This window comes from Carcharodon carcharias, chromosome 4 (genome assembly GCF_017639515.1).
Source record: "Carcharodon carcharias isolate sCarCar2 chromosome 4, sCarCar2.pri, whole genome shotgun sequence".
Lineage (NCBI taxonomy): Eukaryota > Metazoa > Chordata > Chondrichthyes > Lamniformes > Lamnidae > Carcharodon > Carcharodon carcharias.
The window spans coordinates 189,714,435-189,739,234 of record NC_054470.1 but is presented as its reverse complement, the minus strand read 5'-3'; the positions used below and the strand labels follow the sequence as shown (position 1 = coordinate 189,739,234).

Genomic DNA, 24,800 nt, shown 5'->3' with positions numbered 1-24,800 from the left:
GATGAGGAGAAATTTCTTCACCCAGAGAGTGGTGAACCTGTGGAATTCATTACCATAAAAAGTAGTTGAGACCAAAACATTGTATGTTTTCAAGAATGAGTTAGATATAGCTCTTGGGGCGAAAGGGATCAAAGGGTATGGGGAGAAAGCGGGAGCAGGCTATTGAGTTGGATGATCAGCCGTGATCATAATGAATGGCAGAGCAGGCTCGAAGGGCCGAATGGCCTGCTCCTGCTCCTAGTTTCTGTGTTTCTATTAAGAACCCAGCACTTTGAAAAATGTTGTCCTGCTTTTCCTTTCCAAAGATATTAGTTGATCTTTGTTTCTAGTATTTTTTTTCATTTGATATGCCTTTTGCAATCTAATGCTATGTTTTGGAATTCTGTCCCTAAACTTCTCTTAATTCCCTCCCCAAGGCCTCAAGTTCCACTCTTACGGAAATTTGAGGGGAATTTATCTAATTTCTAATCTAATCTGACTCTTGTTCTGATCCTTGACCAGACATCCAAGTTTTTGGTAAGATTCTGATTGGGACCACCCAGATGCCAGTAATACTGAGTCAGCCAATTTCTCCTGAATCTCGCTTTCTCTCTCACATGACGGATTCCAGCCTTCACTTTAGAGGATCTAACCTGGGAATTCTCTCCAACAAGTCGCTCCAACTGGGACAGCATCAAAAGCCCACCTTGCAGGGTTTTGATCTTGTCTCCTAAGATTCCATTCCCCTGGATTCCTAAGTCCACACTCAAGCACTAACTTACACAATTTCAGCTCTTTGGGCACACCAAGCTGCTGCTCTGAAGGGGCTCCTTTGTCCCAACAGCCCATAGCACGGAAGTCACCAGCCTTTGGCTGCTTTCTTCACTTAAAGCCTGTTCTCCACAGCCCTTTACTGTTTGGAGTCTGTTTCACTGCTCTTTTGCTTAACTGAACTTTGACCTTTTCCTGTCACTGTTGCTGTCCCTGTCCCCTCTGGGACCCTACCCTTAGGGTCCTCGGCCCAAAGAATTTAAAGATGCAGCTCTGTACAAGTGCAGCCCACACCCGGTTTGCACATGCGTGGAAATTCTGAAGTCTGTCAGGACTTGGGAGTTCCCAGTGAGCAGGTAAGTGTGGCCTTCATAATACTCCAGACTTCAGATTTTGAGTATTAGAAAATTCACAGGTAGATGCCATAATAATATAGCGAAATAGGAAAGAACAAAAGATGTGATATAAATACGCTGGCTAGTTGAAGGACAGAGATGAAAGACCAGCCTGAGTGCTAGACACATGTTAAATCTGGATGGATTTGGCTTCTTGAGGGGAAGAATTGTTGCTGGCATGTAATTTCACTGTGGGTATATTCCAAACTTAGGAAATTTGAGTTGTATGGAATCATGCTGCAGAATTTTTTAAGTAAAGCTCAGAAGTTATCTTGGACCAAAAAAATGAAGGTTCGAGCACTCTGAATTCAGAGAGACTAACAATTCAAAGCCTAGCACAATCATAAGAAATCTATTACTCTAATCATACTGCCTGTTTTTGTGCCATTGTGGCATGATCTATACTACAAGTATAAAATATGTTATTTTCATTTTCACCAAACTGTGTAATAAATTCACCCTTTATTCCATCAACTGTATTGCAATTAGAAATATTTGAAGGTGCTGTACAATGTACAGAATTTGCTTTTCTTGATTCCAGGAAGTGAGCATTAATGGCTACTTGATTGCGTTACAGTCTGACATAAGTTAAAGTTGAGATCTCTTCTATAATTTTTATGCAAAGGCCCTTTAAATTCAGCTTCTTGGGAATTAAACTAAAATATCTTTAGAGAAAGCTATTCCAGTAATCAGTGTGAATATCTTGGCCTACAAGAGTTATAATGCAGGATTCTTTTTTGTCCTTTTTGGATAGTGAATTTGCCTCTGTTTTGTTCTTAAGAGGCTCAAGAGCTGAAATTGACTTACTGATGAATAACTGCAAAAATTGCCTCAAATAATTGAACAATGAAGGACTGTCTTCAGTTTGTGTGTGAATGACTTTGGCAACTAGACTGCCTATGACCTCAGGAATTGCATGTGGATTGTTTGAGGCCCTTGCAGGGTTTCTTCAGGACTAGTTCATCTATTGCTCTGCTTTTATTCTGTGTGCTAAGGAGTGAACATTTTTTTTCATATTTTTCATAACTGATACTTAAATTGCATATTTTAGATGACTTTTTGTAAGAATTTTTTTCTGGATGCCCGAATACAATTGAACATAATTCAGTTGTGACTTAACCAGTTTTCATTTCATCTTGGCAATTTTATTTTAACAGGTGGCAAATTTTCAGTTATGAAATTTGAGAGGATGCTTTTCTTCTAGACTAAACATAAGTGCATGTGATTGCCTGTTAAATTGAAATTGGTGTGCAACCAGCCATGTTCTGTTTGATACAAAAATACCTGGAAAAACTCAGCAGGTCTGGCAGCATTTGCGGAGAGGAACACAGTTAACATTTCAAGTCCGAATGACCCTTCAGTAGAACTAAGTAAAAGTAGAAGAGAGGTGAAATATAAGCTGGTTTAAGGGGGGAGGTGCGGGGGAACAAGTAGAGCTGGATAGAGGGCCAGTGATAGGTGGAGATAACCAAAAGATGTCACAGAAAAAAGGACAAAGAGGTGTTGAAGGTAGTGATATTATCTAAGGAATGTGCTAATTAAGGGTAGAAGGCAGGACGGGCAAAGTACAGATAGCCCTGGTGGGGGTGGGGTGAAGGAATCGATAAAGGCTAAAAGGTAGAGATAAAACAATGGATGGAAATACATTTAAAAATAATGGAAATAGGTGGGAAAAGAAAAATCTGTATCACCCCACAACTCTTTCTCCGGTACATCGATGATTACTTCGGTGCTGCTTCATGCTCTCGTTTGGACCTGGAAAAATGTATTAATTTTGCTTCCAATTTCCATCCCTCCATCATTTTCACATCTCTGACACTTCCCTTCCCTTCCTTGACCTCTCTGTCTCAATCTCTGGTGATAGACTGTCCACCAATATCCATTACAAGCCTACCGACTCCCACAGCTACCTTGACGACAGCTCCTCACACCTTGCTTCCTTTAAGGACGCCATCCCATTCTCTCAGTTCCTCCGCCTCTGTTGCATCTGTTCTGATGATGCCACTTTCAAAAACAGTTCCTCTGACATGTCTTCCTTCTTCCTTAACCGAGGTTTTCCACCCACGGTCGTTGACAGGGTCCTCAACTGTGTCCGGCCCATCTCCCGTGCATCCACCCTCACACCTTCCTCTCCCTCCCAGAAACATGATAGGGTCCCCCTTGTCCTAACTTATCACCCCACCAGCCTCCGCATTCAAAGGATCATCCTCTGCCATTTCCGCCAACTCCAGCATGATGCCACCACCAAACATATCTTCCCTTCACCCCCCCCCCCCCCCCCCCCCCCCCGGCGGCATTCCGCAGGGATTGTTCCCTCCGGGACACCCTGGTCCACTCCTCCATTACACCCTACACCTCAACCCCCTCCCACGGCACCTTCCCATGCAACCACAGAAGGTGCAACACCTGCCCCTTTACTTCCCCTCTCCTCACCGTCCAAGGGCCCAAATACTCCTTTCAAGTGAAGCAGCATTTCACTTGCACTTCCCTCAATTTACTCTACTGCATTCATTGCTCCCAATCCAGTTTCCTCTACATTGGAGAGACCAAACGCAGACTGGATGACTGCTTTGCAGAACACCTTTGGTCTGTCCGCAAGCATTACCCAGACCTCCCTGTCGCTTGCCATTTCAACACTCCACCCTGCTCTCACGCCCACATGTCCGTCCTTGGCTTGCTGCATTGTTCCAGTGAAGCTCAATGCAAACTGAAGGAACAGCACCTCATCTTCCGACTAGGGACTTTACAGCCTTCCGGTCTGAATATTCAGTTCAACAATTTTAGATCATGAACTCTCTCCTCCATCCCCACCCCCTTTCTGATCCTCCCCTTGTTTTTTTATCCAATAATTTATATAGATTTTTCTTTTCCCACCTATTTCCATTATTTTTAAATGTATTTCCATCCACTGTTTTATCTCTACCTTTTAGCCTTTATTGATTCCTTCACCCACTAGATGCTGCCAGACCTGCTGAGTTTTTCCAGGTATTTTGTTTTTGTTTTGGATTTCCAGCATCCACAGTTTTTTGCTTTTACGTTCTGTTTGATTCTAGGAAGAACTTCAAACCTCTTGTTCTTGTGTTCCGATGAACCGTCATGACCTGAATTGTTAACTGTTTCCGTCTCCAAATTATGCTGCCGGACCTGTTGAGTATTTCCAGCATTTTTTACTTTTATTTCAAACCTCTGTCACGTTGTTTGCCCTCCCTTACGTTTCACCTGTTCTTATCATTCAAGTTGCAAGAGGTGGTGGAGAGGTAGAAGTGGATTTCATTGTCTTAGATGTGGAAGGTGACATCTTTCAATGATGTAACCAGAGGGCAATATGTCTTCTCTCTGCGTCTGTTTTCAGCACTGCTTGTCCAATACACAGTTTTGGATAACCTGCAATTCATGTTTTCATTTACATATTAGGATGACTGAAGCTATCATCTTCAACTGTTGCCACATACTTCTAACTTATGATCCCCTTCTACTATCCTGACCACTATTTTATGTAAGCCAAATTATTTGTAACCTCAGTATCCTTTCCAACCTGAGCTAAGACTCTGACCCCATATCTTTTCCATTACAAAAATCACCTACTTCAACATCAATAACGTTGTCCACCTATGTCTCTGCCTCTGCCTATCTGCTGATAAAATTCTGAACCACGTCTTTTTCACCACCAAACAACCATTCCAGTGCTCTCCTGGTCAACCTCCCAATTCCTTGCTCCATTCAGTTCATCCAAATCTTATTACAATACCCATCACTCCTGTTCTTGCTGATGTACATTGGCCCAATCCCCTCTCAACTTCCAATGTATCCAATCTAAAAAGCTTATTCTTGTATTTAAATCACTTTGTGGTGTCTTCACTTTTAAAAATATTTTCTCATGGGATGTGGGTGTTGCTGGCAAAGCCAACGTTTGTTGCCCACCCTAATTGCCCTTGAGCTGCATGGCTTGCTGGGCCATTTAGAGGGCAGTTAAGAGTCAGCCACCTTGCTCTGGGTCTGGAATCACCTATAGGCCAGACCAGGTAACAATGGCAGATTCCCTTCTCTAAAGAGCATTAGTGAACCAGGTGAGCTTTTACAACGAATGACAATAGTTTCATGGTCACCATTACTGAGACTAGCTTTATATTCCAGATTTTATTAACTGAAATTAAATTCCACCAGATTTGAACCCATTTAGCCTGGGCCTCTGGATTTCGAGTTCATTGATGTTACCACTACACCACCATCTGTCCCCAACATCTTACCTCTGCAACCTTCTTCAGTCCTACAAATGCCCCTTGAAACTCTGCATTCCTGCAAACTTCCTACTTCCTTCGCCCTATTGTTGGGTAACTTTGGAGTCAGTTGCCTAGGCCCCATGTCTGAAACTTTACCTGTAAGCCTGTCTTCCTCCCCACCTCAGTCAAGCTTTTGGTTACCATCTTAATATCTTCTCATTTGAATCACCAACTATTTTTGTCTGATTATAGCTCTATGAAGTGCTTTGGGTTTTATGAAAGTGATTTGCTGTTGTTGTTATAAGAAAGAATCCAAGGAATGAACACCATCCGTGGTTAACTAGAAACGCTAAAGGTAGTATCAAACTTTTTTTAAAAAAATGTATAATTGTGTAGAAATAGGTGGAAGGCCAGAAGATTGGACAGAATATAAGGAGCAGCAAAGGATGCCTAAAAGATTAATACAGAGGGAATAATTAGAGTACGAGAGAAAGCTAGCCAGAAATATAAAAACCAATAGTAAGAGTTTCTATAAATATTTTAAAGAACGAATTAACAAAGTGAACGTTGGTCCAAAAGAAAGTGGGTCTGGAGAATTCATAATGGAAAAGAAGGAAATGGCAGATGAATTGAACAGGCATTTTGCATTAGTCTCCACTATAGAGGATACAAGTAACATCCCAGGAGCAGCTATAAATCAGGCAATGGAAGGGAGGGAGGAACTTGGGAAATTTACAATCACCAGGGAAGTGGTACTGAATAAATTGTTGGATCTGCGGGCTGACAAATGTTCAGGTCCAGATGGGCTCCACCCTAGGGTCTTAAAAGAAGTGGCTAGTGAGATAGTTGATGCACTGGTTTTAATTTTCAGTAACTCCCAAGATTCGGAAGGTTTCTTTAGATTGGAAGATAGCAAATGTAACTCCTTTTATTCAAAAAGGGAGGGAGACAGAAAGCTGGCAACTACAGGCCAGTTAGCTTAACATCTGTCATAGGGAAAATATTAGAAGCTATTATTAAAGAAGGTATAGCAGGGCACTCGGATAAGTTCAAGGTAATCAGGCAGAGTCAGTGTGGTTTTGTGAAAAGGAAATCATGTTTAATCAACTTATTGGAGTTCTTTGAGGAAGTAACATGTGCTGTGGATGAAGGGGAACTGGTGGATGTCTTGCACTTAGATTTCCAGAAGGATTTGATAAAGTGTAACATCAAAGGTTATTGCAGAAAATAAAAGCTCATGGTATGAAGGGGTAACATGTTGGCATGGATAGAAGATTGGCTGTCTAACAGAAAGCAGGGGGTAGGCATAAATGGGTCTTTTTCAGGTTGACAAGATGTAATGAGTGTTACGCCGCAGGATCAGTGCTGGGACCACAACTGTTCACAATTTATATAAACGATGGATGATGGATGAAGGGATGGATGGGATGGTTGCCAAATTTGCTGATGAGACAAGATAGGTAGGAAAGTAAGTTGTGAAGAGGACATAAAGGACTACAAAAAGCTATTATAGATTAAGTGAGTGGGCAAAGATCTGGCAAATGGAGTATAATATGGGAAAATGTGAAATTGTCCATTTTGGCAGGAAGAATAAAAGAGAAATTATCCAAAAGGTGAGAAATTGCAGAGCGACCTGGGTGCTATAGTGCATGAATCGCAAAAGGCTAGTATGCAGGCAAAGCAAGTATTTGGGAAAGCTAATGGAATGTTATCACTTATTGCAATGGGAATTGAATAGAAAAGTAGGGAGGTTATGCTTCAGTTATATAGGGCACTGATGAGACCACATCTGGAGTACTGTGTACAGTGTTGGTCACATTATTTAAGAAAGGATGTAAATGCATTGGAAGTAGTTCAGAGGTTTACCAGACTAATACCTAGAATGGTTGGGTTGGCTTATGAGGAAAGGTTAGACAGGCTAAGGCTGCATCTGCTGGAGTTTAGAAGAGCAAGAAGCAACTTGATTAAAACATAAGATCCTGAGGGGTCTTGACATGGTGGATGTGGAAAGGATGTTTACATTTGTGGGAGAATCTAGAACTAGGCATCACTGTTTTAAAAATAAGGGGTTGCCCATATAAAATAGATAAGGTGAAATTTTTTTCGGTGGGTCGAGTCTTTGGAAGTATTGCTGAAAAGCCGGTGGAAGCAGTCTTTGAATATTTTTAAGGTAGAGGTGGATAGATTCTTGGTAAGCAAGAGGGTGTTAGGTTACAGGCGGTTGGCTAGATGCAGATTTGAAATTACTATCAGATCAGCCATGATATTATTAAATGGCAGAGCAGGCTTGAGTGGCCGAATGGCCTACTTCTGCTCCTTGTTGTAATGTTTGTAACTCAAGATTGGGGCAGAAGAAATTGCTTTATTTTTTTAAATAATTAGGAAATTAGCTTGCAGATTGCACTGATGAGTAAGAACTGAATGGATTAAATACTTTTGCCAGATGTGATGGTTCCTCTGTTCTAGTCTTGTGGGGTTGATAATTTCTATGGAGACTAGCTGAACAGAGTTGAATAATATTCTGGGGGCTTGTTTGGTTAGCTTTACATGTATTTTGGAATGTTCATACATAACTTCACTAAGAAATTAACTGGGTAGGTTAGAATATGCAGCTGTAAAAAGAAAAAGCTTGGATTAAAAGGCCTCTTAGCAATGGAATTTGTTAACCTACTTCTGTGTACTTGGAACACTCGCAGAACATCATATTCTTCCTTTCCTCGCTCCTCCTCCAGAAGTTGTTTGTTCCAGCTGTGGTCCAATTCAGTGGATGACAACCCTTCAGTATCACACTGAATCAGCCATTCTTGACTGATAAACATCAACCAGGGTTCGAATTGCAGAAGGTGGTTCAGCAATTGGTGAGGGATGGGGGTGAGGTGGTGGCTAGTTATTATCACAGCTGAGCTGAGATTCTGTTGACATCAATGTGTACATTAAATAGCAAACAGGAAACCTGCCCCTTTCACCACCTTCCCTAGCCCAAGGGTGTTGAAGAATCAATCCTGATAAATTTTTGGATATTAGGGGCATCAATCCTGATTGAAAAAGGAATTTGAAAACTGGATGAAGCAACCACATTGAACTCATTTACAACACTGTCGGTATACCTGCACTAAGTGGACCATACAGGTTCAAGAAGGTAGCTTTCCACCACCTTCTCTAGGACAATCTGGGTTGGGCAAAAAATGCTGGCCTTGCCTCTGCACCTCTGTCACATGCCATGAAAGAATTTTTAAAAAAATTTTAGATTAGTAAATTAAAGCCCAACCTTTTCTGATGTGTATGACCCAACACAACACTGAACATGTAGCAGTTTAACTATGAAGGAACTGCACTAAGAAGTTGTAATTCAATTGTTTTGAAACCTGTAAACTTTTTAGTTGGATTTGCCATGTTCCTACACTTGAAAGATTGACATTCCATTTTTACTTTCTCTTCCCCACACCCTACTGAAAATCTGATTGTTTCTGAAAAAGAAAGCAATCATGGACAAAAGAGGTTAATTGCAGAGGTGAGATGAGAGTGACCGCTATTGACATCAAGGCAGAGTTTGACCAAGTGCAGCATAATAAAGTTGGAGTTAATGAGAATCGGGTCAACTCTGTACTGGTTCGAGTTATAGCTAGCACAAAAGAAGATGGTTGGAGGCCTGTCATCTTAGCCCCTGGACATAGAAACATAGGAACTAGGAGCAGGAGTAGGCCATTCGGCCCTTCAAGCCTGCTCCGCCATTCAATATGATCATGGCTGATCCCCTAGCTCAATGCCATATTCCTGATTTCTCTCCATACCCCTGATGCCCCTAATATCCAAAAATTTATCAGTTTCATTCTTGAAAACACTCAGTAACCCAGCCTCCACAGCCTTCTGTGGTGGAGAATTTCACAGGTTGACCACCCTCTGAGTGAAGAAATGTTTCCTCATCACGGTCCTAAATGGCCTGCCCCATATCCTGAGACTGTGGCCCCTGGTTCTAGACCCCCCAACCAGGGGAAACAGCCTACCTGCATCTAGCCTGTTAGAATTTTATATGTTTCAATCAGATCCCCTCTCATTCTTCTAACCTCTAGTGAATACAGTCCCAGTCAAACCAATCTCTCATACGACAATCCTGCCATCCCCAGGATCAGCATAATGAACCTTCGCTGCACTCCCTCTTTGGCAAGTATATCCATTCATAGGTGGAGACCAAAATTGCATGCAATACTCCAGGTGTGGTCTCACCAAGGCCTTGTATAACTGCAGTAAGACATCCCTACTTCTGAATTCTCATCCTCTTGCAATGAAGGCCAGCATACCACTTGCCTTCCTAATTGCTTGCTACACCTGCCTATTTACTTTCATTGGCTGGTGTACAATGATACCCAGATCCCTTTGTACATCCACATTTCCCAATATATCACCATTTAAATAATACTCTGCCTTTCTGTTTTTCACACCGAAGCATATAACTTCACATTTATTTACATTATACTGCATCTGCCATGTGTTTGCCCAGACACATAACTCGTCTGAATCACCCTGAAGCCTCCTTGCATCCTCCTCACAACCCTGCCCAGTTTTGTGTTGTCAGCAAACTTGGAAATATTGCTTTTGGTTCCCTCATCCAAATCATTTATATATGTATTGTGAATAGCTGGGGCCCAAGCACTGATCCCTACAGTACACCACGAGTCACTGCCTGCCACCTAGAAAAAAAACATATTTATTCCCATCTTAATCTGAGAGTTTTTGTGTGGGTAATTTTAAAATTACTCTTTTCAAATTAATATTGAAGAAACCTGATCTATTTTAAAATATTATTTATAATGGCTGTTTAAAAAGAAGAGATTTTAATTTGACATTGTAAGGAATTTCAGTATTATAAGACCTTGCTTAACGTTGACTTACTTAACGTAGTTTCGCTTTAATGTCGTTAATAAAGTAGGATCAATATATCCATTAAACGGTGCCAATTTCACTTTAACATCACTTGGCCTCCATCTATCACTGGCCCCCTATCGAGCTCTCCTGTCCTACCCCCTTCTACTAGCTTATATTTCATCTAATTTCATTATTTCTTAGTTCTGATGAAGGGTCATACAGACACGAAACGTCAACTGTGTCCCCCTCCGCAGATGTTGTCAGACCTGCTAAGTTTTTCCAGGTATTTTTGTTTTTGTTCACTTTAACATCGTTTGCCACAGATGACTTCTTCAGTAGCCTGCCTGCACACATGAGCTTTCCCGCAGCGCTTCTGCTCTTGCCATCAGTCCCTCCTCCCACAGTGCCTGCCTGCCTTGCCTCTGATCTTGCTGCCCCTCCTGGCTCATCGGTTCCTGCCCTCGCACTGAAATTCTGGCCTCTATCTCCTGGCAGAAATTGGTTGGCGCAGGTAGCCCTAGGACTTCAGCTGCTACCTGTACCACCTAATCTCTGCCATTAGATGGATCCAGACAGTCTAAAAGTACTGTAGGTGAGTGTACTGTGATTCTTTTTAAACATTTTACATTGTATATTGCAATTTATTTTTATTTTGCAAGTTGTTTCATCTAGAAATGCATGGTGCAGCACGTGTGTTACAGTATTTTAACCTTGTACATTGTTTTCCTGGGCAAGAAATGTTCAGAAGGAATCTAACTCTTGCTTTATAATTGATTCCTATGGGAACTTATTCACTTAAAGCTGTTTCACAAGAGGTAGGGGCAGAAGTAGGCCATTCAGCCCATTGAATGGTGGAGCAAACTCAATGAGATCATGGCTGATCTGATAATCCTCAATTCCACTTTGCTGTCTTTTCCCCATAACCCTCAATTCCCATACTGATTAAAAATCTGTCTACCTCAACCTTGAATATACTTAACGACCCGGTCTCTACAGCTCTTTCTGGTAAAGAATTCCACAGACTCTCTATCCTCTGAGAGAAGAAATTCCTGCTTATCTCTGTCTTAAATGGGTGACCCGTTACTCTGAGATTATGCCCTCTGGTCCTAGACTCTCCCACAAGGGGGAACAACCTCTCAGAATTTTTAAAAAATTCATGGGATGTGGGCTTCACTGGCTGGGCCAGCATTTATTGCCCTCGAGAAGGTGGTGGTGAGCTGCCTTCTTCAGCTGCAGTCCATATGGTGTAGGTACACCCACAGTGCTGTTAGGGAGTTCCAGGATTTTTACCCAGCGACGGTGAAAGAACAGCAATATATTTCCAAGTCAGGATGGTGAGTGACTTGGAAGGGACCTTCCAGGTAGTGGTGTTCCCAGCTATCTGCTGTCCTTGTTCTTCTAGATGGTAGTGACCGTGGGTTTGGAAGGTGCTGTTGATGGAGCCTTGGTGAATTCCTGCAGTGCATCTTCTAGATGGTACACACAGCTGCCACAGTGGGTCGGTAGTGGAGGGAGTGAATGTTTGTGGATGTGGTGCCAATCAAGCGGATTGCTTTGTCCTGGACGGTGTCCAGCTTCTTGAGTATTGTGGGAGCTGCACTTATCCAGGCAAGTGGAGAGTATTCCATCACACTACTGACTTGTGTCTTGTAGATGGTGGACAGGCTTTGGGGAGTCAGGAGGTGAGTTACGCGTTGCACAATTCCTAACCTCTGAACTGCTCTTGTAGCCACAGTATTTATATGGTAACGCCTAGGATGTTGATATTGGGGGAATTCAGTGATGCTAATGCCATTGAATATCATGGGGTGATGGTTGGATCCTCCCTCGTTGGAGATGGTCATTGCCTGACACTTGGGTGGCATGAATGTTACTTGCCACTTGTCAGCCCAAGCTTGGATATTGTCCAGGCCTTGCTGCATTTGGACATGAACTGCTTCAGTATCTGAGGAGCTGCAAATGGTGCTGAACATTGTGCCATCATCCGTGAACATCCCCACTTCTGACCTTATGATGGACGGAAGGCCTTTGAAACAGCTGAAGATAGGTTGGGCCAAGGACACTAACCTGAGGAGCTCCTGCACTGATGTCCTGGAGCTGAGATGACTGACCTCCAACACCCACAAGCATCTTCCTTTGTGCTAGGTATGACCCCAACCAGTGCTAGGTTTTCCCCCTGATTCCTGTTGACTCCAGTTTTTCTCGGACTCCTTGATGCCACACTCGGTCAAATGCTGCCTTGATGCCAAGGGCAGTCACTCTCACCTCACCTCTGGAGTTCAGCTCTTTTGCCCATGTTTGAACCAAGGCTGTAACGAGGTCAGGAGCTGAGTGGCCCTGGTGAGAAGGTTATAGCTAAGCTAGTGCTGCTTGATAGACCTGTTGATGACCCCTTCCACTACTTTACTGTTGATTGAGAGTAGACTGATGGGGAGCTCATTGGCCGGGTTGAATTTGTCCTGCTTTTTGTGTACAGGACATACCTGGGCAATTTGCCACATAGCCGGGTAGATGCCAGTGTTGTAGCTGTACTGGAATAGCTTGGCTGGAGACGCAGCAAGTTCTGGAGTACAAATTTCAGATCTATTGTTGGAATATTGTCAGAGCCTGTAGCCTTTGCAGTATCCAGTGCCTTCAGCCATTTCTTGATATCATGTGGAGTGAATCGAATTGGCTGAAGACTGGCATCAGTGATGCTGGGGACATCTGGAGGAGGTTGAAATGGATCATCCACTCGGCACTTCTGGCTGACGATTGTTGCGAATGCTTCAGCCTTGCCTTTTGATCTGATGTGCTGGGCTCCTCGATCGTTGAGGATGAGGATATTTGAGGAGCCTCCTCCTCCAGTGAGTTTAATTGTCCACCACCATTCATGACTGGATGTGGCAGCTCTGCAGAGCTTAGATCTGATCCGTTGGTTGTGGGATCGCTTATCTCTGTCTATCACTTGCTGCTTATGCTGTTTGGCATGTAAGTAGTCCTGTGTTATAGCTTCACCAGGTTGACAGTTCATTTTTAGGTATGCCTGGTACTGCTGCTGGCATGCCTTCCTGCACTCTTCATTGAACCAGGTTCAATCCCCTGGCTTGATGGTAATGGTAGAGTGGGGAAGTTATATGCTGGGCCATGAGGTTACATATTGTGTTCGAGTACAATTCTGCTGCTGATGGCCCACAGCACCTCATGGATGCCCGCTCTTGAGTTGCTAGACCTATTCGAAATCTATCCCATTTAACACAGTGGTAGTGCCACACAACACGATGGAGGGTATCTTCAATGTGAAGGCGGGACTACCCTGCCGAGCCCCCTAAGAATCTTATATGGTTCAATAAGGCCGCCTCTCATTCTTCTAAATTCCAATGAGTACAAGCGCAACCTCTCCTCATAAGAAAATCCCTTCATACCTGGGATCAACTGAGTGAACCTTCTCTGGACTGTCTCCAATGCCAGTATTCCTTCCCGTAGAAAGGGGGACCAAAATTGTCCATAGTATTCTAGGTGTGGTCTGATTCATGCCTTGTATAGTTTTAGCAAGTCTCCCCTATTTTTATACTGCCTTTCCTACTACTGCCGAACTTGTATGCTAGCTTTTTGTGATTCATGCACGAGGACCCCCAAATCCCTCTGCTGCAGCTTTCTGCAGTCTTTCTCCACTTAAATAATATTCAGCTCTTTTGTTCTTCGTGCCAAAGTGCATAACCTCACATTTTCCCACGTTATATTCCATCTGCAAAGTTTTTGCCCACTAACGTAACCTGTCTTAACCTATCTATATCTATGACTTTGTCATCCTCACTACTTGCCTTCTCAACTATTTTTCTTTGTGTCATCTGCAAACTTGGCGATAGTACATTCACTTCTCTTATCCAAGTCATTAATATATATTGTAAATAATTGTGGTCCCAGCACTGATCCCTGTGGAACTCCACTAGTTACAGGTTGCCATCCTGAAAATGCCCCCCTTATGCCAACTCCCTCTTCTATTATAAAAGCAAAAAACTGCGGATGCTGGAAATCCAAAACAAAAACAAAAATATCTGGAAAAACTCAGCAGGTCTGGCAGCATCTGTGGAGAGGAACACAGTTAATATTTCGAGTCCGCATGACTCTTCAACAGAACTAAGGAAAAATAGAAAAGGGATGAAATATAAGCTGGTTTGTGTGGTGGGGGGGAACCCAAGAAGAGCTGGATAGAGGGCCAGTGAACGTCTGCCGTTGTTGATCAATGACCTTTCTGCTTAACTCCTTTCTTTTTTATTCATTAGATATGGTTGTCGCTGGCTAGGCCAGCATTTATTACCTATCCCTAATTCCCCTTGTTCAGAGTCAACCACATTGTTGTGGGTCTGGAGTCACATGTAGGCCAGACCAGGTAAGGACGATAGATTTCCTTCCCTAAAGGACTTTAGTGAGCCAGATGGGTTTTACAACAATCAACAATGGTTTCATGGCTATCATTAGACTTTTTTAATTCCAGATTTTTATTGAATTCAAATTCCACCATTTGCCATGGCTTGATTTGAACCCAGGTCCCCAGAGCATTATCCTGGGCCTCTGGATTACTAGTCCAGTGACAATGCCACTACGCCATCGCTTCCCAGTCCACTCCAGCCAACTCTTCCCTCATTCCTTTGTAATTACCATTATTTAAATTTAGCACAGTTGTTTCTGACCCAAGTTTCTCAGTCTCAAGCTGAATACTAAATTCTGCCACGTTATGGTCACTGTTTCCTAGGGGATCCTTTACTCTGAGACCATTCATTAAATTTGCCTCATTACACATTACCAGATCCAAAATAGCCTGATCCCTGGTTGGATCCACAACATATTGTTGTAGGAAACTGCCCCGAATACAATGAGTTCTTGCTCGTGGCTACCTCTGCCAATTTGATTTTCCCAATCTACATGAAGGCTAAAGCCACCCATGGTTAATGTACTGCTGTTTTTACATGCCCTTATTATTCCCTGATTTATTCGCTGTCCTACAGTATAGCTATGGTTAGGGGGCCTAGAGACCTAAACACAAACTAAAGACCTTTTACTTTAAAGACTAGAAATACTCGCCAATCAGCCGCTTTCCCTGCACTCGTGACATCTCTCTGCCACTCGTCTCACTGCAGGTAGGCCTCTCGATCTGTGTCTTTTATCTTCCCTCGCTCACCCGTTGCTCAAAATATACTACTTTGAGCCTTAGGAATAGAATAAACCTTAATTGCTTACCAGATACTCATCAATTAAACAGCTTCTTCTCCTGTAGCAGAGCAGAATCAATTCCTGTAGGCTGAAAGAGTTTAGGCAAAAGCAACCAAACAGAGTCCCTTGCTCTGCTTAGCTCCCTGAAGCGCTCAACTCTGGCACGATGCACTGAGTTTCCCTCTCCTGATAATCCTGTTTTGTTTATATTTTGGCTGGTTTATCTCACAGATGAAACGGAACAAGATGATTGAAGCAGCCAAAGAAAGGCTATCCAGCTGCCTACTCTGACTGTAGATGAAACAGCTTTTATTGTTTAAAAAGTGTGAGTCAAGGATAGTGTGTTGGCTAATTAACAGGAAACAGAATCAGGATAAATGGATCGTTTTCAGGTTGGCAACTGTAACTAGTGGAGTACCACGGGGCCTCCACTATTTAAAATCTAAATTGATGACTTTGTTAAAGGGATTGAATGTATTGTAGCCAAATTTACTGACTGTACAAAGATGTGTAGGAAATTAGGTTGTGAAGACAAAGAGTCTGCAAAGGGATATCGATGGGTTAATTGAGTGGACAAAAATTTGGCAGGTGGAGCATAATGTGGGAATATGTGAGGTTGTCCACTTTTGTGGGAAGAATAGAAAAGCAGAATATTATTTGCTGTAGTACAGAGGGATCTGAGTACCCTTGTATATTAGTCGCAAAAAGTTAGCATGCAAATAATTAGGAAGGCAAATGGATGTCGGCCTTTATTGCAAGGAGGATGGAGTATAAAAGTAGGGAAGTCATGCTAAAACTGTACAGGACATTGAGACCACACCTGGAATAGTGTGTACAGTTAAGGAGGTATACACTTGCATTGAGGTAGTTCTGAGAAAATTCATTAGATTTGTCCATGGAATGAAGGGGTTTTCTTTTGTGAAAAATTTGAGCAGATAGGGCCTGTACCTAATGGAGTTTCAAAGAATGAGATGTGATCTTATTGAAACATAAAAGATTCTGAGGGGGCTTGACAGATGCTGAAAGGATGTTTCCCCTCTCAGGGGAATGTAGAACTAAGGGGTACAGCTAACAAATAAGGGATCTCCCATTTAATGCGGAGATAAGTTGTAATTTCTTCTGATGGTCGCTAGTCTTTGGAATTCTCTTCCACGGAGAGCAGTGGAGGCTGGGTCATTGAATATTGAAGGCTGAGTTCAGCAGATTTTTGATCTACAAAGGCATCAAGGGTTATGGAGGGGGGCTGACAGGAAAGTGGAGTTGAGGATGCAATCAGATCAGCCATGATCTGATTAAATAGCAGGGCAGGCTCGAGGGGCCGAATTGCCTACTCGTCCTATTTATGTTCTTATGTAACACGCAAATGTTTCTTGTGGATTGTCTACAGTTTTTATTTCAAAATCATTTTTCAATTTATTTATAAACTTTCACAAAATCCTCAACTGTTACATTTAAAACTCAGTTGCAGTTTAGTTTAAAAAGAAATGGAAAGTTTTGATGCAGACCTGCTGGAGCAGCAATGAATTTTCACTGCTTCAAATTTACTTTTAACTCATTCAACAGACTTTAATAAGTACTGCAATGTGTTTGTGATCACGGATACATGATACGTCTATTTAAAATTTGTAACAGTACAAAAAGACTGGTAATTCTCATTGTTTAATGATAGCTGCATGACTTTTTTCCTTAATTTCTGACTTGCAGAAATTTTAAATAATTTTTTTACACCTTTTCATGTTCTTGGTATCCTAGTTTATTAAATATAGTTTTAATTTTAACTCCTTTGACACTTAAGCTTCACTTGAACTCCAAATATAATGGCAGCATAAATATAAGAATATCAAAAGATTGAGTATGAAGGTGGAGCAAATTGTCAACTTCACTTAACTTTTTACTGGTTTAGTTTTTTGTGCTCAAGATCATTAACTCTAAAACTGGATGGAATCTTTCCCCTGAGAAATGTGTCTTTAGTGGTTTATTGGTTATTATTATCATGAAGAACATGGAGAGACAATATAAAAGAAAGGGTACAATTCTTAAGGGTGAGCAGGAGCAGAGGGACTATGTGTACATGTGCAATGGTCATTGAAGGTGGCAGGACAGGTGGAGAGAGCAGTTAATAAAGCATACAGTATCCTAGGCTTTTAATATTTGGAGCATAGAGTTTCAGAGCAGGGAGGTTATGCTGAACTTATATAAGACACGAGTTAGACCTCAGCTGGAGTATTGTGTACAATTCTGGGTGCCACACTAAAGGATGTGAATGCATTGGAGAGAGTGCAGAAGAGGTTTACAAGAATGGTTCCAGGGATGAGAAACTTCAGTACGAAAATAGATCGGAGAGGTTGGGACTGTCCTCCCTGGAGAGGAGAAGGCTAAGAGGAGATTTGGTAGAGGTGTTCAAAATTATGAGAGGGCTGGATAGAGTAGATAGAATTTCCTGCTCGTAAAAGGATCAAGAACGAGAGGGCACAGATTTATAGTGATTTGCAAAAGAAGCAAATGTGATGTGAGAAAAAACTTTTTTACTCAGCGAGTGGTTCGGGTCTGGAATGCACTGCCTGGAAGTGTGATGGAGGCAGGTTTAATTGAGGCATTCCAGAGGGCGTTAAATGATTGTTTCTATTCAAATAATGTGCAAGGATGCGATGGAAAAAGCGGGGGAATGGCACTAAGTCATAACGCTCAATTGGAGAGCCACTACAGACACGATGGGCCGAATGGCTGCCTCCTATGCTGTAACAATTCTGTGATGTGGGTTAACATTTCAATATTTTTCCCTCATAGGAGCCTAGAATATCTTGCTATGAATGGTGACTCTGGTGCGGGGGTGGTTACCTCCCCCCCTCCATCGACTGCTCCGCATAAGGAGAAATACTTCGACCGAGTTGATGAGAACAATCCTGAATACCTCCGAGAGAGGAATATGCCCCCAGATTTGCGTCAGGATTTCAACATGATGGAGCAGAGGAAAAGAGTTTCCATGATTCTGCAGAGTCCGGTAACTGCACACATTTCCTTTTTAATTGAATCTCTGCAGATGCATGTGTTCATTGTTATTTGAAATAAGGATCAGGTACAAAGATTGACTGGTATCATTTCATCGTCAGTAAATTATTTGATGTGAATGGTAGGTATATTGTTAAAATCTTAGACCAAATATTGTAAATATTATGATATTGCAACTATATTCGTGAATGCATAAGAAATAGAAGGAGGAGTTGTCTATATTGTTGTGACCATAGCCAGGAAACTTGGCTTAAGGGCCATACCTTTTATTTTGTATTCTGAAAACAAGAAGAAGCTGTACTGTTCTCAGCAGCAAGAAGTCCAGTAACACTTTGGAATTTTTAAAACTGAGAGTAAAAGTTTTATTAACAAGAATAAAAAATAACTTAAGCCCACAAGACTACAGTTACACTGTTAAACTTAGTCTTACAACGCCTTCCCCCAAAAGACTCCCTACTTGATAGACCTACAAGTAAACATCTTCCAGGCAGCACTTCCTTATAGATGTTTATCTATAAAAAATCCAGTAATATTACCCAAGGCAAACTGTAGTAGCTTTAATAAAAGCGTACCACATGACCTGTAACACACTTCCACTCTGCTGTGGAAAACCAAACTTCAGAACAAAACTGCCTTTTGCAGCCCAAGACTTTTCTGGCTTGACTAGATGATTGATTTAAACTAAATCATCTCCTAGCTCACAGCTCCAGCTGCTACATCTCACATCTCCAGCTCAACAGCTATATCCTTAGCTCTCCACAGTAAGTCTAAAACACTCCTCCCCCCCCACCAATTTCAGGTTCCATTGTTCTCACACCTCTTTGAAACTCAAATCCTTCCAAATATAAAATTTTTCATGTTTTTACTTTGTCTTTGTTTTTAGGTCAATAAAATATAATATCCCCACTTCTGTTGACCTTTGGAACTCCTGCAAGATGCAAACATGTTTCTTTCTATCTCTGACTCCCCTTTGATATTCAAACAAACTCAACTTATCTAAAATTGCAAATGTTAGATCTGACCTATTTTTACTTGTACCTCAGACCTAACACTTCTATCCTTTTCATGGTTTTAACCACCCCCCCCCCCCCCCCCCCCCCCCCGGCCCAGACAGCCTGTCTCCTAGTAATCTCTGCCCAGCTTAATTAAATCGTACACACACAGCCTTTTCCACAGAATAACACAATATTCCCCAAAAATGTAAAACAAAAATCAATTTCTCGCATCTCCCTTCTTGGCTAGAAATGAACCATCATAATTCCAAATAATGGTTTAATTTTCTCAAACTAGTTTGTATTCCTTACTACATTTAACCATACAAACAAAACTATTTCACAATAGTTTACATGCATTGACTATCCAAGTCTTTTGTTTAAAAAAAGAGTTCATTCCAGTCCATTCTCCATTTACCCATATCCAAGTTCTTTTGAATTTTAAATTCTTGACAAAACACCTGTAATCAAATTTTCTCATCCAGCCATATGTGTAATTTGTAACTTGAGTGGTTGTAATATTAAACTCCACCAAAACAGTCTTGTGTTTTTGACCCAAAACTTTCTCAGAAACTTCAAAGAATTGTGGTCTGTATATACAACTGCCTCTGAAGAATTGTTTGCAACATATACCTGAAAAATGTTGCAAAGCTAACAAACTTAGTCACATAATAGTTGAATATTTCTTCTGGTGTACATTAAACTTCTGTGAGAAATATCCTACTGGCTTCTCAGTTCCTAGTTCATCTTCTGAAGCAACACAGCACCAACACCCACATCACTGGCATCAATTGTCAATTTAAACTGCTTTATATAGTCAGGTGCTAATAGAACTGGTGTAGTTATTAGTATAGCTTTCAAGCTGTCAAAGGCATGGGGAGGCAATGGCAGTTTTAGCATTGGTAGTGTCGCTGGACTAGTGATCCAAAGACCCAGAGTAATGCTCTGGGGACCCGGGTTCGAATCCCTCCATGGCAGATAGTGGAAGTAGAATTGAATAAAAATCTAGAATTGAAAGACCAATGATGACCATGAAACAATTGTCGATTGTTGTAAAAACCCATCTGGTTCACTAATGTTTTTTAGAGACATACCTGGTCTGGCCTATATGTGTCCCTACTCCAGACCCACAATATGGTTGACTCTTAAATGCCCTCAGGACAATAAATGCTGGCCTAGCCAGCGACGGCCACATCCCATGAACGAAAAAGAATTCTGACACTCCTGTGTCTTTTTTAACAGTCCAGTCAGTGGAGCAGCTACACTGAAGTTTGGCACAAATTTCTGATAAAATCCGATCATGAACCGCGATCAAAATCATCTGATCAAAACCTAGAGATCTCAAACCTTCCCATTTTGCTGTAGTTACTGGGAATTCTACAATAGCTTTTACTTTGCATCTCATGGGGCCACTTGACCATGTCCAACAGTGTGGCCTAAATATGTAACTTGTGCTTCTGCAGATTCACTTTTTGCCAAATTTACAACCAAATTGGCTTCTTGCAGTCAGTCAAACGATTCCTTTAAATGTCATAAATGCTATAAACATTTATGTTCCTCCCACACTTGACTGAATACTATTAAGACATCAATATACACAGCACAATTGCTCAGTCCTTCAAGCACAATCTGAACACCCTGGTCCACCCCTCCATCACTCCCAACAACTCATCTTCCCATGCAATTGCAAAAGGTGTAACACCTGACCCTTTAGCTTCTCACTGTCCAAGGGCCCAAACACTCCATTCAGGTGTAGCAGCTCCTTCGGTTTCATCTACTGCATTCGCTTCTCCTGATGCAGTCTCCTCTACACTGGGGAGACCAAACACAGACTGGGTGACTGCATTGCGGAACACCTTTGGTCTGTCTGCAAGCATGACCCAGACCTCCTTGTCGCTTGCCATTTCAACACACCAACCTGTTCTCATATCCACATGACCGTCCTTGGCCTGCTGCAATGTTCCACTGAAGCCCAATGCAAACTGGATGAACAGCACCTCATCTTCCGATTAGGCACTTTACAGCCTTCTGTATTGAACATTTGAGTTCAACAACTTCAGACCATGAAAACTCTCCTCTATCTTCACCCTTTTTTAAATTTTGAAAAAAAATTTTATCCACTTATTTTCGTTTTTATTCTTTTGAGTTGGATGATCAGCCATGATCATAATGAATGTTGGAGCAGGCTCGAAGGGCCGAATGGCATACTCCTGCTCTTATTTTCTATGTTGCTATGTCAGACAATGCCTTGGCCAATTGGGGTGAAGCTGCCTGGTTTAAACTTCAAACAACGCTTGATTGTCAGTCACCATCACTGGTGCATTCTCCTTGGCAATGCCTCTATCAATCAGAGTCCACTTAACCAGCCAATCGGCACTTTCTTCACATACAGTATAAATTATTGTTTTCCCCTTATATTGGTATTCTTGCGAAGTGTGCTGATGAGTGCATGATGAAAAGATTCAATGTGTCTCTTTTTTCAGCAATACTCAAGTTATGTACTACCAGACGACCATTTACTGTTTTTCCTTGCCCCAATTTAAAATTTTAATTTCCCAGTTCTTGTTTTTAGCCAATACCCTAATTTAGAGGGGGGAGAGAAAAAGAAAAATACTCATCAACCAATCACTTGAAACCAATCCATTTGGAAACCAAGTGCCAATTCTATAAAGATATAAATGATGCAGTGTTTTACACGGCTTATGCGAAAGACCAAGATAAGTCTGAGTTTTAGTATTCTATTTACTTATGGTTTGAGATAAGTCATATGCCGCCTTTTTATTCTTAAGGTAGGTTAATGTGTTAATCACTTAAGAATTATGCTCTTATTTTTAAAATATATTTGAATTCATTAGCTATGAATCTCTAAACGTTCACTATTTTCTCTTTGCAACTGTCTTTTCCCTTTTGGTGGAAGCTTGATGGCTTTTGCAATTTTTAAGGGAATGACTTTGTATTCCTCAAGTGCCTCCTGTTGTGCTAACGTCCTGGTGGTCTTCATTTTGAGAAGGGCAGTTTTAGTTCAGCAAAGTAATGTTTACTATGAAAAGAATGTCTCTGCAGTCTGTTCCAAAAATTCCCGACCTGAAGTTTCCACATTATTAACTTAATGGAAAATGTTATAACTTGTTTATATGGAATGATAAGTACACTGTAAACAATTTCAATGCATTAAGCTTCTTCATGACACTGGAAGAGCTTAGATATACTCTTCAGTTGCCTATTTTTAAAAAATAATCCATCCAGTTGCATGTTATATTTGGACATACCTAAGGGCTAAATATTCTGAGGTCACTAAGAAAAGTTGCTGTCTTCAGATAACTGTGTCTAGCTCTGCACTGTCTCATTCAGTTTGATTTAATTTGATAGTTTCTATCACTATTTCCATTTGTTTCCGGGTCCCTTTGCCATCAACCCATGCTATGCTGAGAGCCTTGGTAAATTTCTCTCAGATTTGAAAGAAGGGAAAACTATCTAAAGCAGGTTTAATTTGAAAAACGTATCATTACCTCACTGGTCCTGAAGGTCCCGTGAGTTGTTTGAGGCTCATTTTATTTCCTGAGAAATTGAACGTTTAATTTCCTTAAATCTGAATGTTCGAACTACCATTTATCAGATATGCAGAAGAGCCTGTGAAGAAGGTAAAAGAAAGAGTGGAAGGATATGTAGGCTATGCCCGTTAGTTATTAGGAAAAACTCAGCAGGTCTGGCAGCATCGGCGGAGAAGAAAAGAGTTGACGTTTCGAGTCCTCATGACCCTTCGACAGAACTGTTCTGTCGAAGGATCATGAGGACTCGAAACGTCAACTCTTTTCTTCTCCGCCGATGCTGCCAGACCTGCTGAGTTTTTCCAGGTAATTCTGTTTTTGTTTTGGATTTCCAGCATCCGCAGTTTTTTTGTTTTTACCATTAGTTATTAGTCTTGGCTCAATGGGTAAAGTAATTCAGTTTCCACCATTTTTACTGCCCACAGTTATGGTGGGTGACATGCTAGGTATTTCAGGTAGACTGTAGTTTACCTTGGATACTTAATCCCCCTCTGTACAGTCAGGTTACAGTTATGCTATTCAGTACCAACTGTAGGAGCAAACATAACTGGAAGAAGACATGCAAAGAAGCCTCAACACACAAAATTGGTTGAACTGACCAAACTAAACCAAAAGACCTAGCATAGCCCCTCAGTTCTCCAAAATCTACTGGCTCTGACCTATGGAAAACAATATAAAAAGATGTACACTAAATGGCATCAAAATTTTAATTCTCAAAAAGAAAGCATGGAATTAAAAATGGAGAAGGGGACGCACTTTTGCAGTGGTTTCAGAATGCGCATGGAGAGATGAGCTTATCTGTAGCCCCTTTCTAGTCCAGAAAACCAAGTAATTAGCTGATGTACTTGACAGGGCTGTATTGATTCCTCAGGCATGCCAAAAAAAAATCCATGTAAAGAATTTTTTCATAGTTTTCTGAAACATGGATGGTATTGAAAATTACAATCTACTGGAAAGTGAAGTTAATTAGTTGAAATCTATATCTGGAACATCCCAGATATGCCAAGTTGCCATGGGGATAGGTTGCAGAGAGTTTTAGAACAAGGGTTCACAGTCTCAGGATACTGGGTAGGCCATTTAGCACTGAGATGAGGAGAAACTTCACTCAGAGGGTGGTGAACCTGTGGAATTCTCCTTCCATCACTGAAGGCTGTGGAGGCCAATCACTGAATACGTTTAAGAAGGGAATTGATTTCTAGACTCTAAATGTGTCAAAGGTATGGTGAGAGAGTGGGAGTATGGTGTTGAGACAGAGGATCAGCCATGATAATATTGAATGGCGGAGCAGGCTCGAAGGGCCAAGTGACCTACCCCATTTCCTCTTTTCTCTTTCTATGTTTTGGGTTTGTCTTTTTTTTTACAGGAAACAGTAAGTTTACATCTGGCGTTGGAGCAGCTTGGGGAACAGGCAGAGAGGCAAAGCTGCCAGTAGTTGCAGTTTGAGCCTGGAAGCAGCTTTGAGATGAGTAGAGAGAAATCTGCAAGGAGCTGTAGACCAGAAGCAAAAGGGCTATCAGAAACGAGGGGTGTTTTCTGATTTTGGAGTCACTGAGCAAGAAGGCAGTGAAGCTTATGCTTGAGCTGGGGTGTTGACAATCATGAGGTGCTTGAGGAGAGTTGGAGGGTCACCTATGCAGATGCTGGCGGAAGGAGCGCAAGAAATCTTATACCTTGGAAAACAGTGAGAACACTGAGGAGAATCAGAATGAATTCCTGAGAGTTGTGGCACTCCTTAGTTTGGTCCTAGGAGAAGTGAAGGAACCCTCAAGATTCTGTAAACTATAGGGGTGGAAATAAAAGTAGAACGGAAAGTATTCTGTTGAGATCTTT

The 24,800-nt window shown here is 41.6% G+C and overlaps 1 protein-coding gene across 10 annotated transcripts in view; it reads left to right on the top strand.

The window, feature by feature from the left end:
- The window catches only part of add1 (adducin 1 (alpha)), a 199,944-nt gene that overhangs the window by 43,432 nt on the left and 131,712 nt on the right, over nt 1–24,800 (top strand). For all 10 annotated transcript variants that reach the window (XM_041186143.1, XM_041186142.1, XM_041186144.1 and 7 more), the window contains exon 2: nt 18,209–18,422. In XM_041186143.1, the coding sequence (XP_041042077.1) occupies nt 18,228–18,422 (195 nt within the window). In that variant the 5' untranslated portion in view covers nt 18,209–18,227. The remainder of the gene's footprint in view (nt 1–18,208; nt 18,423–24,800) is intronic.